The sequence below is a fragment of the Stegostoma tigrinum genome, chromosome 2 (assembly GCF_030684315.1).
Source record: "Stegostoma tigrinum isolate sSteTig4 chromosome 2, sSteTig4.hap1, whole genome shotgun sequence".
NCBI lineage: Eukaryota > Metazoa > Chordata > Chondrichthyes > Orectolobiformes > Stegostomatidae > Stegostoma > Stegostoma tigrinum.
In genome coordinates, this window is record NC_081355.1 from 158,550,212 (window position 1) to 158,568,236 (window position 18,025).

The following is an 18,025-nucleotide window of genomic DNA, read 5'->3' on the forward strand; positions in this document are numbered from 1 at the left end:
AGAATAATCAGAGTTAACATTTCATTCACTGTCATTATTCTTCAGAGATGCTGCCAGACCTTCTGAACTTTTCCAGCAACTTCTGTTTTTGTTCCTGATTTACAGTATCTGCAGTCCTTTTGGCTTTTTAAGGGGTGACCTAGTCATTAGCTGTGTCCTGAGCTGGTTTATAGGTGGGAGCTGAACCGGCCCTCATCACCATGATAGCCAAGTGATGTCGAAAATATTTTGTTGCTTAATCAATTTGTTCTTCATAGTTTTGACAGTTCATTGTAGAGAGCTTATTCGGTTTGGTAAATATTTGTTTGTCACATGAGGGAAACTAGAATTTTTTTGAATCCAGCATCAAGCATTCCTAGACACAGCGAAGCTGTCTGCAGCATAAAACTTCCTCTATACTTCACCAACAATGAATCAGATTCTCAGAAAATCACTGGTTATTGAATTATGTGGATTAATATAGAATCTTCAGCACAAAATGGATCATTCAGCCCAACTTCTCTGCACTGCTGTTTTGCGTCTATCACAAACCTCCCCTGATACCAGCCACCCTCCTGTTTTTAATCCCCTCAATTAAATATTAATGCTATCTGCTTCAGCTGCTCTGATTTAGTTTTTAGTCACATCTTTTTGGTTGGGCAATGCGTAGAAGTTGATCTTAACTATACTGTAGCATCAATCCTCAACAAATGACTTTGGCAAACTATATCAATTTGTGGCCTGAATAATTTCTGAGGATTTGAGCTTAGCTCCTGATTTTATATTTACCGTGAACGCTGCAAAAAAGCAAATAGCATTTTTTTGATCATCTTTCACGACCTCAGTGGGTCCCAAAGTGTTTCAGCAACAATCAATTACTGAAAGTGCAGGTTATGAACGAGTTACATATCCTGTTCACAGCTGCTTGATCAAAATAAATGGGTGCAATTTTGGTTCTGCTGCTTTTGTCGTTGTCAGGAGAGGAATTGTGAAAGCTAGCTGTGTAAAAATGCTGCCTCCACAAGTGGTTGAGAGACAAGATCACACATGGATAGTAAGAAAGACAACTAATGTCTTCTCGCAGCCAGAACACGCTTCCTATTCCCACCCATTTGCGTTAACTGCTGCTTTGCCTTTCTTCCCCCACATGTCTGTAATGGTGGAAGCGGTCTGAGAAGCATTAGGTCAACCTCGATCAGGTTGCAATCCTGTTGTATTGTTAACGCAGATCTGCATAGGGCATCAGGAATGTAATTCGTTCATGTGCGATGTCCTGAACCGGGTGCTGTTTTATGTTGAATGTTTTATGTTAAGAAACTCTAAGTTGAGAGGCTCAAAGCTTTCCTTTCTGCTTCACTAGTGGCTGGTGCCAGCTATACAGAATTCTATGAAACCGTTCAAAGTAAGTAACTGACTTTGTTGTAACTTGTTCTGCTGTTTTTATCTACAATGATTGTTGATTGTGCATGCAGAATGTACTGAACAAATATCTGTTCTGCGCAGCTGCTGGCAAAATTGGTTGATTTGACTCACTCTGTAAGTTCAGGAATTCCTTCCTCAAAGCTTTCTAGTTTTCCTGCTGTTTCAGATGCTCCTTAGAACCTACCGTTTTGACCAGGGTCAATCCAGCCTATATTTTCTGATGTAACTCAGAAAGTCATACAGTAATGCAGCATGGAAACAGGCCCTTCAGCCCAAACTGGCTCGTGCTGACCATGGTGCTCACTCAGCTAGTTCCAATTGCCACGTTTGGTTCACATCCCTCTAAGCACTTCCTGTCCATGTACCTTTTTTAAATGTTGCTGTTGTACCTGCCTCACCCGCTTTCTCTGTCAGCCCATTCCATATGCACCGCTCTCTGTGAAGAAGTTGCTTCTTAAATCTTTCCCATCTCATCTTAAATCTATGTCCTCTAACTTCCAATTCCCCATCCCTAAGAATTCATCTTATCTCTACCCCTCATGATTTTATGCATCTCAATAAGGTCACCCCTCATTCTCCTACGTCCCAAAGAATAAAGTCCTATCCTGGCCAACATCTCCCTATAACTAGGGCCTACTAATCCTGGCAGCAGCCTTGTAAGTCTCCTTTGTGCACTTTCCAGTTTAACTCTGTCTTTTCTATTACAGGGTGACCAAAACTGTACAAAGTACTCTAACTGCGGCCTCACCGATGACTTGTACAACTGTAACATGATGTCTCACCTCCTATACTCAGTGCCTCTACTATTGAAGGCCAGCATGCCAAATGCCGCCTTCACCACCCTGTCCACCTGTGACACTGCTTTCAACAAACTATGTACTTGTGCTCCGAGGTCCCTCCTGTTCCACAACACACCTCAGGACCTTACCATTTACTGTATAACTCCTCCCTCGGTTTGACTTTCCAAAGTGCAACACCTCATACACAGTAGGAACTGCCAATGCTGGAGAATCTGAGTAACAAGGTGTAGAGCTGGATGAACACAGCAGGCCAAGCATCAGGGGAACAGGGAAGGTGATGTTTCAGGTCTAGACCCTTCTTCAGAAAAAAGACCTCATACTTATCTGTATTGAATTGCATTTGCCAATCCTCACCCATTTCCCTATCTGATGAAGATCCCTCTATAATTTTTGATAACTTTCTTCGCTATCAACAATACATCCTAATTTTGTATCGTCCGCAAACTTACTAATCATGCCTCGTGCAGTCACATCCAGCTCATTTTAAGTAAATAACAAATAACAGTGGTCCCAGTACCGACTCCTCTGGTACACCACTAGTCATGGGCCTCCAGTCCGAGAAATAACCTTCAACTATCACCCTCTACTTCCTTCCATTGAGTCAGTTTTGATTCCAATTAACTGGGTCTCCGTGGATCCCATGCGACTGAACCTTCATGACTAGTCTGTCGTGTGGGACCTTGTCAAAGGCCTTATTAAAGCCCATAGAGGCAACATCCACTGACCTACCCTCATCCATCCTCTTGGTTACCTCTTCAAAAAACTGTAGATCTGTCAGACATGACTTGCCACACACAAATCCATGCTGACTATCCCTAATCAGACCTTAGCTATCCGCATGTTGGATGATCCTATCCCCCCTCATCCTCTCCAATATCTGATGTCAGACTCACTGGCCTATAGTTCCCCGGCTTGTCTTTGCAACCTTTCTTAAACAACGGAACAACATGAGCTACCTTCCAGTCTTCTGGAACTTCACCAGTGTCTAAAGATGAAGCAAAAATCTCTGTAAGGGCCTCTGCAATTCCTTCCCTAGCTTCCCACAACATCTGAGGGTGGACTTGATCAGGCCCAGGGGATTTATCCACCTGAATGAGCTCTAAGGCTGCAAACACCTCCTCTCTGGTAGTGTGTATGCAGTCCAAACATCCCCAGTTGTTTCCCTTATTTCCTTAGCTTCCATGATTCTCTTCTCAGTAAACACCGAGGAGAAATATTCATTAAAATCTTCATTAGTCTCTCCCTAGCCTCCCTCTCGCTCTTAATTGGTTTATTGACACGTGTATTAAAATACAGTGGAAAGCATTGTTTATGAGCAGTTCATGAGATCATAGTAAGCAAAAGGATGTACAGATCAAAAATGCCACTCATTCATCTGGCCTATCTTTCTATTTCTGTCCCCTCACTGGTGCATGGCACTGAGTAATCCAGAGATCACTACCATTGAGGTCCCACTTTTTAAACTTCTTAGCCCTCTGTACTCATTTCGCAGGACCCCAACCCTTTACCTACCTGTCTTGTTTGCACCAATGTGCACAGTGACCTCTGGCTGTTCACTGTCCCCACTTCAGCATGTTCTGCAACCGCTCAGAGACGTCCTTGACCCTGGCACCTGAGTGTCTCTTCTGTGGGACACAGAATCTCCTGGCTGACCGCCCTAACAACTGAGTCTCCTGTCATTATCACTCTGTACCCTTTCCCTCGAAGCCTCAGAGCTAGTCACAGTGCCATTGCCCTGACTGCAGCTGTTGCTGCCCCTAAAAGGTCATTTCCTACCTTCCCCAGCATTTCGTAGCCATCTCCTTGGCCCTTGTACTAAGTACCTTGCTGTCCCATTTCAAAGGACAGAGGCTGGGGATCTGGAATCATCTGTGATCCAGACAAGGAAAGGATGACCAGTTTTCTTCTCCTAAACGACATTAACATCATTACTAAGACTAATTTTCAATTCCAGATTTATTAATTGAATTTTAATCTCACCAGCTTCCGCGGTGGGCGGTGAACAAATATCCCAACATCATTGGCTTGGGCCTCAGATTATTAGTCCACTGACTTTATCACTAAGTTGATGACTTCCCTCAGCATTGAATCTCCCAGATAGAATAAAGCTTTTGCCAGAGTGCAATAATGTCAAACGTTCACAGGGCAGAAAGGATACAAAATAAAGCCCTTCCCGACCATGGACAGGGACAGCACTAGGTTAGATACAGAGTAAAGCTGTCCCTATCAAACACTCCCAGGGCAGGTACAGCACGTGGTTAGGTAGAGTAACATTACGTAGACTCCTACAGCACGGAGACGGGCCCTTTGGCCCAAACTGGTCCATGCTGACCAAAGAGTCCATCCACACTAATTCCCTGCACGTGGTTCTTATCCTTCTAAACTTTTCCTATCCATAAATTTATCCAAATGCCTTTTTAAATGTTGTTAATGTACCCGCTTCAACCACTTCCACTGCAGCTCATTCCTTATCGATACCTCCCAAATTGTTTAAAAAAAAAAGTTGCCCGTCAGGTTCTGGTGTATTTTTTTCCCCCTTATCTTAAACTGATGACCCCTCGTCCTCAATTTCCGCAGCCCTAGGAAAAAGACTGAGCACGTTCACCTTCTCCATGCCTCTCATGATTTAATACACTTCTATAAAATCTCCCCTCAGTCCCCTATGCTCTAAAGAAAAAAGCCCTAGCTTGTCCAACCTCTCCTATAACTCAGTCCCTTGAGTCCTGGCAACATTCTTGTAAATTTCTTCTGCACTTATTCCAGTTTAATAACATCCTTCCTATAGCAAAGTGACCAAAACGAAACACAATACTCCAAGTGCAGCCTCACCAACATCCTGTAGAGCTGCAACGTAACTTCAGCTCCTATACTCGATTCTCTGACTGATGGCCGGTGTACCAAAAGCCACCTTCCTGCCCTGTCGACCTATGACTCCACTTTCAGAGAACTGTGCACCTGAATTCCAAAGTCCCTCTGTTCCACCGCATTCCTTAAGGCCCTACCATTCACCATGAAACTCCTACCTGGATTTGACTTTCCAAAATGCAACACCTCACACTTACCTATATTAAACTCCATTTGCCATTTCTCAGCCCGCTTTCCCAGCTGATCAAGATCCTGCTGCAGTTTCTGATAACCTTCCTCACTGTCATAATACTGCTATTTTAGTGTCATCTGCAGACTTAGTCATAATGCCTTGTACATTTTCATCCAAATCAGTGATGTTGATAACAAACAGCAGTGGGCCCCGCACCAATCCCTGAGGCACACCGCTAGTCTTAGACCACCAGCCTGACCAGCATCCTTGCACTATTACTCTCTGCTTCCTACCATCAAGCTAGTTGTGTATCCCGTTTGCCAGCTCTCCCTCGATTCCATGCAATCTAACCTTTCAGAGCAGCCTACCATGTGGAACCTTATCAAAAGCCTTCCTGAAATCCATATAGACTATGTCTGCCTCCCCACCCTCATCAAGCTTCATGGTCACTTCGGTAAAGAACTCTTAACAAATTTGCACGGCATGATCTCACCACGCACGAAGCCGTGCAAACTACTTCTAATCAAACCCTGTCTTTGTAAATGCGTGTATATCTTGTGCCTCAGAGGTTATACAAGATTCTACATCGAATCTTTTTATCTGGCCCGAAATGAGTGGGGATACAGAGTGTACATTGAGAGGATTTCTTCATCTTTTGTCTGAAGCTTCTCAATGAGTTTATCATGAACTTGGATTTAATTAAAAGTTATGATCTTTTCCCAAACTTTGCTGTGTTTCTCTTGAATTTTTATCTTGGCTTCTGAATATAGGCCTCTGTTTAGCAAGTCCTGAATTCTTCCCCCTTACAATGATCGTCTTAGAAAACATCTGGCCGTATTTTGTGATTGATATCAAACCGTAATATTTCCAGTTTTTGTGTATGATGTGTTCTGGTGATTATTCATTCCAGGATATGGACCATTCCAGGATGATAGAGCGCTTACTGAAGCTTGCAGTAAGTAATTTTCATCACTTGGAAAATACGGCTAGCTCTGTTCACCTAACTTCAACATTCCCAATATTGGGAATTATTTAATAGATATGCAGCTGGACACCTTAATTTTGTTTTTTGGTCAGAGATGATGGGAACTGCAGATGCTGGAGAATCCAAGATAACAAAGTGTGGAGCTGGATGAACACAGCAGGCCAAGCATCATCTCAGGAGCACAAAAGCTGACGTTTCGGGCCTAGACTGATGCTCTCTGATGAAGGGTCTAGGCTTGAAATGTCAGCTTTTGTGCTCCTAGGATGCTGCTTGGCCTGCTGTGTTCACCCAACTTCACGCTTGTTGTTATCTCTAATTTTGTTTTTTGTTCTTTTAGAACTGGGGGAGATTTGTTACAAGGGGAAAACAAGGAGTGCATTAATAATTTTTCTAATGTAGAATGGTATGACTTTGGCACAAAGGATTGTGGCTGTGACACCTGGCACATTTGCTAATCCTATGGCATTACCCAGCAACCTCCAATCCTCATGTGCATCCTTGAGATCTTGTTGGAACTGCAAGGCTGTGTGGATTTTTGTTATCTCAGGGAGCAGCTCTCCAAATCCAGGAATACGTTGGAGCTAAGCACTTAACTCCTGAATAATAAGAATTCTTGTTTAACTTGAGACTTTGCAGGTTATTAAACAGTGCTGATCTACTGTATATTAGCTATCGAGTCATGGTTCGTGTGACTTAATTTAATTTTTTGAAATTAAAATTTAACAGAAATTGGGATGAGTGCAGTTGAAGCACCTTGAAACCTAATGCAGTTAAAAGTTTGGAGTGGTGTTACTGTGAAGTTAACAGCTAGAAAAGCACAGGAATTAAAACGGTAGGCTTTCGCGATTGGAAGAACACCTAAGTCAAATGACAGTGCCAAAAGTTATCCACATTGTTTAATAAAATCAGATTGGAAACATTGGAGTTTTTAAAAACGAACAGGTGGGCTTGCCTAGTGGAGATGTGTCTGCAAACCCTGCAGTGTTGGCAGCCCAGAGGGAACTTGGGCTAAATTATTTTAAAAACGCCCAGTAAAACCTAGAGATCAGGTTACAGATAACTCCGAGCAGGCTATGTAGTCATGGAAATTGACAGTGCTCAAGAAGGTTCTCTGCTTTCATTTTTATCAGTGAGCATGTTTGCTGGGGGAATTTAATTGCAATTTGGAACTAAAAGTGTTGAAGCAGAGTTGTCTTCAGGCAACCAAAGCTGTGGCAATCGGCACATTCCAGACAGTTAGGGCCTGTGGGAAGCCTCGGGGAGTAGTGCCTCCATTGTCAGGGAAAAGAGTTTATTGCTATAAAGATGCCCTGGAAACACCAAGATCCAAAGAAAAAGGAACAGAATGGGACCATTCTGCCCCACGACCCCATGCTGTCATTCAGTAGGATAAGGGCTAATCTGACATTGCTCACGTCCACTTCTCTGCCTGTAACCTTTGGTTCCCTGACCGATCAAGAATCTATCACTCTCCGCCTCAAGGACAGTCTGTTCACACAACTCACTGTGGCGAGGAGTTCCAAAGACACTCCACCCTCGGAAGAAATTCCTCCACATCTCAAGTCCTTTATTCTCCTGTTATGCTGTCTGTTAGATTCTCTGATGAGGGGAAGCACCCTCTCAGCATTTACCCTATCAAGCCCCTTAAGAATACTGAATGTTTACAAAGAGATCACGGCTTGTTTTCTTAACTTCCAATGAGTAGCAACCTGCTTAGCATTTTCTCACAGGACAATCCCTCCATTCTGGGGCTCATCGAAGTGAACTTTCTCTCAACATTCTCCAATGAATGTTCAAGTTTGTGATAATAAATTTCTCTGCATTTCAGTTCAAACCCAGGTCCTTTTCTTACCCTTGATTCTTCTATGCATTTCAATCTTTAAATATAATGGTCTATCAAGCTAGATCATCATCATCATCTGATAACTGGGATTGTAACCATTGACCCTCTGTTGAAGTTGATGATAACTGGTTGCATTTTGTCTTCGCCCAGGTGTGTCTCTGCAGCCTTGAAGAGAATAAAAATGTGGCAAAAGCCTTGGACCATATTCTCTATTCTTTGTCTTTTTTTCAGGTTCCCAACCACCTGATCTGGCTCATCTTTTTCTACTGGTTTTTCCACTCATCTATGAATGTTTTAGCTGAACTGATGAAGTTTGGAGATCGGGAGTTCTACAGGGACTGGTGGTAAGAACAAGCCTCTGGGGTAATGTGGTATTGCTGTCTGTGTCCACCCTGGAGGATCTTCCCAACCACATTTCAGTTGGGAATATTTAGTTCCAAGTTTCTGAGAAGCTGACTGCCCCCAAGCAGGTACATAAAAATCAAGCTTTCTGTTTCTTCATTCGGCAGATGTGGGCTTTGCTGGCTCGGCTCGCATTTATTGCTCATCCTTAAGTTTCCTAGGTAGATCTCCTTAAATTGTTAAACTTTGATGCTGTTCAGTCAATTTCCTCCCTGCCATGGTCTGTTGAAACTGAAATAACCAGAGATTCCAAATTCCAGTCATTTATTGGTGTTTCTCTCCACTCCCTGCCTTCTCCTCCCCCCCCCCCCCCCCCACCCCCACGCACACCACAATTTTGTTGATCCATTTTTCTTTCATCACAAAGATATCTGACTACTTTTTTGCATTCACCACAAATGGTAATTTTTGGGCCTTCCTGCGTGTTAAATCTGGAAACAACAAAAACAGGAAAGCAGCCACGTGGAATGTTAAAATTTCATCCATCTTGGCAGTTAATTCTGCACATGTGGTTATTCTGGTTAATTGACCTGGTTCTGCTGATGAAAGTTGGTGCTTTGCAAAACCTCCAGATCCCCATCAGTGCCAGTAGGGGACTTTCCTGTAGTAGCCATCATTTTGGTATAAAACAGGATCTGTTGCTGTACCCCTTGTACACCACCTCATTCTGGACTGATGCCGAAGCTCATTTTTAGCGTTACATTACTGCTTCCCATCATTGTTATGAGGTTCATAATGCAACTTGCAAACTTGGATTATAAAGTGAATTTTAAAACTGGATTTTTGTTTTTAATTCTGTGAAGGCCTGTCTTGTTTTTAGCAAGGTCAGTAGTCATTTTGTGCAACGAGTTTGTAAAATCATTTCAATGAAGGCATCACTTTAGACAACTGAGCAGCAAGCAACTTGAGACCTTTGGTAAGATGTTTGTTGACTTGAATGCAGAGAGAAGGAGACCCTTTTGAAGTAGGCTGTTTCAGAGAAAATGTCCCTAACAGCAGATGTGCTGTTATGAACAGACAAAGTGCTCGTGGTTGATGATAAAAGCCATAAACAGAAAGCTATGGAAGTGTTACAGAAAGACATCCTTAAAGGTTACATAGAAATGAAGTTACAAGTCCAAGGAGCCCTAGGTGGCTCGGATATTGTGAACTTTGGATAAGAAAAAAGAAGCAGCATGTGGAGTGGCACTGGCCTAGGGTATTATTGCTAGATTATTAATCCAGAAATTCAGCTAATGTTCTGGGGTAGTAGGAACCGCAGATGCTGGAGGATCTGAGATAACAAGGTGTAGTGCTGGATGAACACGGCAGGCCAAGCAGCATCAGAGGAGCAGGAAGGCTGACGTTTCGGGCCTGGACCCTTCTTCAGAAAAATTCATTTTTTTTCTATATCCACAGGAGAAATACTTTGCAGCTAGGAGCTTCAGTTGGGATGGTGAGGGCACACTGATTACTAAGGAGGGGGTATTAGATGTTTTAGTAACTATAAATAGAACATAAAACTATCAGCACAGTAACAGGCCCTTTGGCCCACAGTGTTGTGCCGAACTTTTACCCAAAACCTAAGGTGTACCTAACCTCCACCCCTAACTTATACTATCACCCATATGCCTATCTAATGGCCGCTTAAATGCCCCTAATAAGGCCAACTCCACTACCCTCTCCGGCAATGCATTCCACGCCCCGACCACTGAATAAAGAACCTACCTCTGACATCTCCCCGATATTTACCTCCACTCACTTTAAAACTTTGTCCCCTAGTAAAAGCTACCTCCACCCTAGGGAAAAAGTCTCTGGCTGACTACTGTACTTATACCTCTGATCATTTTGTACACCTCTATCAAGTCACCTCTCCTCCTTTGTCATTCTAAAGAGAAAAGCCCTAGTGCTCTTGACCTTTCCTTGTAAGACCTTCCCTCCATTCTAGGCAACATCCTGGTAAATTTCCTCTGCACCTTTTCCAATGCTTCCCCATCTTTCCTGTAAAAGTGCATAAATATCCAAGATCTGATAAGATAGATCTCAGGTTTCTATGGGAGGCAAGGGAGTAGATCACTGGGGCCTTGGCACATCTATTTAATACTTCACTGACCACATGTGAAGTGCCAGATGACTGGGGAATAATTAATGTGGTTCCTTGGTTCAAGAAGGACAGTAAGGATAGGCCAGGTAGTTACAGAACCGTCTGACATCAGTCGTTGAAAACTATTGGGGATAAACTCTGAAGTCAGGATTAATCAACACTTGGAAAGGCAGGGTTTAATTGGGGATGGTCAGCATGGGTTATTAGAGTGACATCTTGTCTGACTAATTGAGCTTTTTTAAAAGGTGACTAAATATTTTTGAGAATAGCACAGTTGATGTGATTTATATGGACCTCCTTAAAGCCTTTGACAAGGTCCCACGTGGAAGGCTGGTCCAAAAGGTAAGAGCCCATGTCTGCCAACTTGCCTTGGATCACTAGATCTAAAATTGGCTTTTTGGCAAGAGCCAAAGGGTGATGCTGAAGGATAGTTTTTGTACTTGTAAGTCTGTGACCAGCAGTGTAGCACTGGGACCTTTGCTGTTTGTTACGTACATCAGGATATGAATTTAAAAGGTAAAATTAGCAAGTTTGCAGATGATATGAAAATTGGGAATGTTGTTGACAGTGAGGAATATGGTCTTGGGCTGCAGTCTAATATTGATCAGCTGATAAATTGGACAGAGCAAGGGCAGATAGCATTTCTTTCTGATAAATGTGATTAATTTTGGAAGGTTTCACCAGGGAAAGACTTGCGCAATGAATGGTAGACCCTAGAGAGTCTTCATTCTTTATTTATTCATTAACAGAATGAGGGAGTCACTGGCCAGGCAGCATTTATTGCCCAGAGGATATTTCACCACATTGCTGCTGGTCTGTAGTCGCATGTAGTAAGGATATCAGTTTCCTTCCCTAAAAGATGTTAATGACCCAGTTGGGTTTTTTCAACAATCAACAATGGATTCACGGTCATTAGACTCTTAATTCCAGATATTAATTTAATTCAACTTTCACCATTTGTCGTCGCGGGATTCAAGCCCGGGTCCCCAGAGCGTTATCTGGGTCTCTGGATTAACCAGTAGGAATGAAGGGACTTTGGTGTACAGGCGTCATAGATCCAGAAGGTGTTAGTACAGGTAGACAGGGAGATGAAGACAAAATGATTAGCTGTGTCATAGAAAATAGGAGCAAGGAAGTATTGTTACAAGTTACAACTTTCTAGGCTTGTTAAGGCCACTGATGGAATACTGTGTGCAGTCTGATCACCACAGTATTGAAAGGACATGATTGCAGTAGCGAGAGTACAAAGGACACTCATCAGGATTTTATCTGGGATAGAAGGGCTGTTATATGGAGAGACTGGATAGGCAGTGTTTGTTCTCCTTGGGGCTGTGGAAAGGTAGCGGGAGGGAGTCTGAGGTATACAACATTGAGGTATACACTGTAGATTGTAAGCATCTTTTCTCCATGGCAGATGTGTCTAAGACCAGAGGACATTAGTTTAAGGTGAGGAGCAAGTGATTTGGAGACCCGAGGAAGAAAAACTTGCACTCGGAAGTGGTTGCCCAAGAGGGTGGTCAAGGTAGATACTCTGGCAACATTAAAGCAGCATCTGGATGAGCACTTTAAATGTCAGGGAACAGTAGGCTGTGGACCAAGAACAGATAACTAGGATTAGTTTAATTTAGTGTTAGTTGGTCAGCATAGATGCAGAGGGCTGAAGGGCCTGTTTCTATGATTCTGATCCTACCCATGTTCAATTGTAATAGTGAACTGATTTAGCAACTCATTAAAAGTAACAGGGGACATTAATTCAAGAGAATAATGTTGGGTAAATGCAGAATTTTGTCCCAAAGCAATTGATTACACCTGTGCCAGATGAGCAAAGAGCTTTAGGTGTGCAGATGGGTGACTCTTTACGAAGGTAAGGTGGTGGTTCAGATAAAAGGATCGAATGTTTCTTTCAGATATTTGTAACGACACTGTTTCAAATAGTTGTAAGATAGTTTGTGATCTTTTGTGTAGTAAACTTTAATATTTCTTTTAAATTACATTGAGAGCTTCTTGTGAAATATATTTGAATTTATAATATTTATTTTCACAATTTATATTCACAGTATATCTGTGATCTACAGAAAGGGAAATAAAACTTTTGCCCCATCATGCCAGATCTGACTTGCTCTGTATTACCATCAGCTGGGCTCATATTCATGAGTTCAGCTAATAAAGGAACAGGATTGTCCCATTCCCCAGTGCTCGGGACCTCAGTGAACGACTGAATCATGAGTAACGTCCATGTAACTTCACCCATAAGCAGTTTCACCTCTCCCAGGCTGGAGAGTAGACTGGGTGACACCCAGAGTAGCCCCTCACCTACTGAAAGTCTGGGCAGGGCTGTCAATGTTGAAGGGAATGTGTAACAATCTGTTTGTGTCTTAGGAATTCGGAGACTGTGACGTACTTTTGGAAGAACTGGAATATTCCTGTTCACAAGTGGTGCAGCAGGTGAACCTTATTTACTACACCCTGAAGCTTTCTTCTACTGACTTTCTTTCTTCTGAGTGATATGAATGAGTCAAATGTGAAGAAAGCCTTTTCTTTTGTCATTGGTTTCTGACCTGGCAAAACAATGCATTTTGGCAGCATCTTTACCATAAGAGATGGGGCAAGTCCAGAGAAGATCATAAGAGGCATAAGGGAAAAGAACAGCATGACAAAGGAACATGAAACATGGAAACATAGAAAATCAGTGCAGGAATAGGCCATTCGGCGCTTTTGAGCCTGCACCGCCACCAATATAATTATGGATGATCATGCAGTTTCAGTATCTTACTCCTTTCTCATTGTACTTCTTGATCCCTTTAACTACAAGGGCCATATCCACATCCCTCTTGAATAAATTTAACAAACTGGCCCCGACAGCTTCCTGTGGGTGAGAATTCCACTGGCTCTCGATTCTGAGTGAAGAAATTCTTCCTTGTCTCAGTCCTTCCTTGTTTACCTCTTATTCTTAAACTGTGAGTCCTAGTTCTGAACTTGCCCAACATCAGGAGTAAGCTTCCCACATCTAGCCTGTCCCAGCAGGATTTTCTGTGTTTCTATGAGATGCCCCTTCCCCATTCTCCTAAATTCCAACGAAAACAAACCCATTCGATGCAGTCTTTCCTCATGTCAGTCCTGCCATCCTGGGAAGCAGTCTGGTGAACCTTCACCTCCATTGCAAGAACGTCCTTCCTCCGACTAGGAGACCAAAAGTGCACACGATACTCACGGTGTGGCCTCACCAAGGCCCCATGTGAGTGCAGCAAGGCATTCTTGGTCCGATACACTCATCCTCTCTCTCTGAAGGCCAGCATGCCAGTTGCTTTCCTCACTGCAGGCTGCAACTACACACCAGCCTTCAGCAACCATTCCATCAGATAGTAGTAGTAGCTGAATTGTGATCCTGTGGAATTCTCTCCCACGGGAAGCTGTTTATTTATTCAAGAGGGAGCTGGATGTGGCCCTTGTGGTTAAAGGGATCAAGAAGTATGGCAAGAATCAGGCCATTTGGCCATCTGCTCTGTGCCAGTGCTTATATTCCAGACAAGTGTCTTTCCACCCTACTTTATCACATGCTGGTAAAATATTGTTCCATTCCCCTCTGCCTCCGCACTTTGCTAGCTTCCTTTTAAGGCCATAACCAAGGGTGAAGCTTGGAGGAAACGACGAGGCTCTGTGCTTATAATGGAATGTCCAAACTGGAGGCCTGAGTTGTTGGGTTTGAAGGGAAAAGTGAAGTACAAGATTGGAGATAGGGAATAGAGAGTTTGATGGAAGGGATTTGTTAGGTTTCCTTCATTGATCAATGATCCAGTACAGATAGGACTGGATACATTTCTGTATCTGAACTGGACTTCACATAATGACAGTTTTATGATCATGTTTAGATGGTGTTGTAAAGTCTCCCCCAAAAAAAAAGCCAAATCTGAGGCCGGTCCTCAGTGTCTTTTGAAACTTCCTGTACATTTTGTCTGTTCAAACATGCTTTCTTTAGAAATCATAAAATCCCTACAGTCTGGAAACAGGCCATTCTCATATTCTTGTTTAGATTTGAGATGTTTTGGAATGAGGCCACAAAGGAATTTGCAGGCACAGACAACAGTGTTTAATTTGGAGGCAATTGGTGGCCCACAGTAGGTCAGTAACGATGGAGACAAGAGGTGGACAGGGCTTTGATTTATTTGTGGGATGTGGCTGACACTGTAGAAGAGTGAGTATTGCCCTCAAGGAGATGGTGATGGTGAGCTCTCGATTTAAACCACTGTATTCCTTGGGGTGTATGGTCATCCACAGACCTGTTAGGGAGGGAATTCCTGGATTTTGACCCAGCGACACTGAAGGAATGGTGAAATACTTCCAAATCAGGATGGTACCTCTTTCAGCAGTGCATCTGCTGCCCTTGCAGCATGGTAGAGGGATGTGGGTTTGGGAGGTGCAGGTCAGCATAGTTCCCAAGTTAAATGAGAGATAGTAGGGATTGCAGATGCTGGAGACTGAGATAACAAGGTGTGGAGCTGGATGAACACAGCAGGCCAAGCAGCATCAGAGGAGCAGGAAGGCTGACGTTTCAGGCCTCGACCCTTCTTCAGAAGTGGATGTCATCCATGGATGCTGTGACAGTGGTCACATGGCCGATGGCGGCGGTACATTGTGGGGAAGGTCCTGGGTAGGGGTGGAGATTTGGGAGGTGGAGGAAACCCGTTTTGGGTGGTAGCTACCAGTACATTTACTGTACTTGCAGTTTTTTTGTGCCAGAGAAAGCTGAGTAGAATTGAGAGTTCAGCTTGTAGATCCTACGAAGAATAAAAAACATGAGGTCCTTTGCAGGTCTGGGGGAGGGAGTCTCTGAGCTGGGGTAGGCTGGATTGCAGTGCCTAGAGATGCCGGCACAAAGCTGCGACTGTGTGTTTCAGGAGTTGCAGGGAGAAACGCTTCTGAATGTAGATATTGTCACGGTTGGGGCAAAATTGGGAAGGCTTGAATGTGGACTGTAGTCCTTTGGGATGATCTGGTTCCGTAGGCAGGTACTAAGAAAGGTGATGTGGCTGTAGTACCTGGTTTGCTTCAGGACATGGTTGAACAGTTTCAAGGCCAAAGAGATTACGAGAGAGTTGCAGCAGGGAAGAGATCCACTGAGGATTTTCTGGAGGGAGGATGGTAACTTCTCCAGGGTAGGCATCCTCAGAAGAGGCTTTGCAGTGGGGTTAAAATTGTTTCAGAGATAGTAGGAACTGCAGATGCTGGAGAATCCGAGATAACAGGGTGTAGAGCAGGATGAACACTGCAGGCCAAGCAGCATCAGAGGAGTAGGAAAGCTGACGTTTCGGGCCTCGACTCTTCTTCATAAATGGGCATAGACCATGGCCTGCTGTGTTCATCCAGCTCTACACCTTGTTGTGAGAGATTGGAACAGTCGGGTTTGGATATGATGAAGCGGGAGGCCACGGGGCAACCTTATTCTTTCAGTTGATGGTGGGAAATAAATCTACTAAATCAGTGTGTTTTACGTGCAGGCACTTCTACAAACCCATGCTGAAGAGGGGAATGAACAAGAGGATGGCACAGACAGCAGTCTTCCTTGCATCAGCTTTCTTTCATGAGGTGAGGATGTTTGTTTTTGGGGAGGTTTTGATTTTGCAGCTGAGACGAAGTGCTGCCTCTCCCAGCCAGTGCTAACACTTTGCCCGAAAGCATTTACCCCCTAACCTGGTGAGGATTGTTCACCGATGCCCCCTCAAATTGCAGCAGTCTGCATCAACTTTGGTTCTGGCTCTCACCATCTGGTGCATTAGAGTTTATTGCTGTGTTTCCAGTCAACCAGCCACCTTTTCTGCCATCCTTTACCATCCCACGCTAATAACCATTGCTTCCTCCCTGATCTCCTGCCAATGCAAGCGTGCTGGTGTTGCACTATATTTGTGGGATGCGAGCATCGCTGGCTCAGCCAATGTTTGTTGCTGATCCCTAGTTGGCCTTCAGGTCGGTGCTGGTCAGCCACTGCCTCAATCAGGTGTATTTATTGACACATTCTCCCAAACAACCGGGGGGGGAGGAAAAGACTGCATGCTGTGGAGATTATCACGGATAACTCCATACGCTGGAAATCTCAACTAAATTAAATTGCTAACATTGGGCATCATGTCAATCAGCAGCTGAGACCGTACACGAGGCTTTTAATGCTTCCAGTAGCAAACCTGTACTAGACAAAAGAAAAACTTGCAATTCTACGCTGTCAGGGGCATAGCCAAAATTACATAGAACGTAGAACATTACAGCACAGTACAGGCCCTTCGGCCCTCTGTTGTGCCGACCTGTCATACCAATCTCAAGCCCATCTAACCTACACTATTCCATGCACGTCCATATGCTTATCCAATGACTACTTAAACGTACCTAAAGTTGGCGAATCTACTACCGTTGCAGGCAAAGCGTTCCATTCCCTTACTACTCTCCGAGTAAAGAAACTACCTCTGACATCTGTCCTATATCTTTCACCCCTCAATTTAAAGCTATGTCCCCTCGTGCTCGCCATCACCATCCTAGGAAAAAGGCTCTCCCTATCCACCCTATCTAACCCTCTGATTATTTTATATGTTTCAATTAAGTCACCTCTCAACCTTCTTCTCTCTAATGAAAACAGCCTCAAGTCCCTCAGCCTTTCCTCGTAAGACCTTCCCTCCATCCCAGGCAACATCCTAGTAAATCTCCTCTGCACCCTTCCCAAAGCTTCCACGTCCTTCTTATAATGCGGTGACCAGAACTGTACGCAATACTCCAAGTGCGGCCGCACCAGAGTTTTGTACAGCTTCACCATAATCTCTTGGTTCCGGAACTTGATCCCTCTATTAATAAAAGCTAAAACACTGTATGCCTTCTTAACAGCCCTGTCAACCTGGGTGGCAACTTTCAAGGATCTGTGTACATGGACACTGAGATCTCTCTGCTCATCTACACTGCTAAGAATCTTACCATTAGCCCTGTACTTTGCCTTCTGGTTACTCCTACCAAAGTGCATCACCTCACACTTGTCTGCATTAAACTCCATTTGCCACCTCCTCAGCCCAGCTCTGCAGTTTGTCTATGTCTCTCTGCAACCTACAGCATCCTTCGTCACTATCCACAACTCCACCGACCTTTAGTGTCGTCTGCAAATTTACTAACCAGTCCTTCTACGCCCTCATCCAGGTTATTTATAAAAATGACAAACAGCAGTGGACCCAACACCGACCCTTGCAGTACACCACTGGTAACTGGTCTCCAGGATGAATATTTCCCATCAACTACCACCCTCTGTCTTCTTTCAGCAAACCAATTTCCGATCCAAACTGCTATATCTCCCACAATCCCATTCCTCCGCATTTTGTACAATAGCCTATTGTGGGGAACCTTATCGAACGTCTTGCTGAAATCCATATACACCACATCAACCGGTTTACTCTCATCTACCTGTTTGGTCACCTTCACAGCCAAGCAAGTACTTCTTGAAATGTAG

General features: G+C 43.8%; 1 protein-coding gene across 1 annotated transcript in view; it reads left to right on the top strand.

Moving 5' to 3' along the window:
• LOC125465885 (diacylglycerol O-acyltransferase 1-like) overlaps nt 1-18,025 on the top strand; it is a 103,653-nt gene that overhangs the window by 79,914 nt on the left and 5,714 nt on the right. Inside the window, exons 11-15 of the mRNA XM_048559839.2 lie at nt 1,340-1,381; nt 6,149-6,193; nt 8,298-8,410; nt 12,931-12,996; nt 16,047-16,134. Of these exons, the coding sequence (XP_048415796.1) occupies nt 1,340-1,381; nt 6,149-6,193; nt 8,298-8,410; nt 12,931-12,996; nt 16,047-16,134 (354 nt within the window). The remainder of the gene's footprint in view (nt 1-1,339; nt 1,382-6,148; nt 6,194-8,297; nt 8,411-12,930; nt 12,997-16,046; nt 16,135-18,025) is intronic.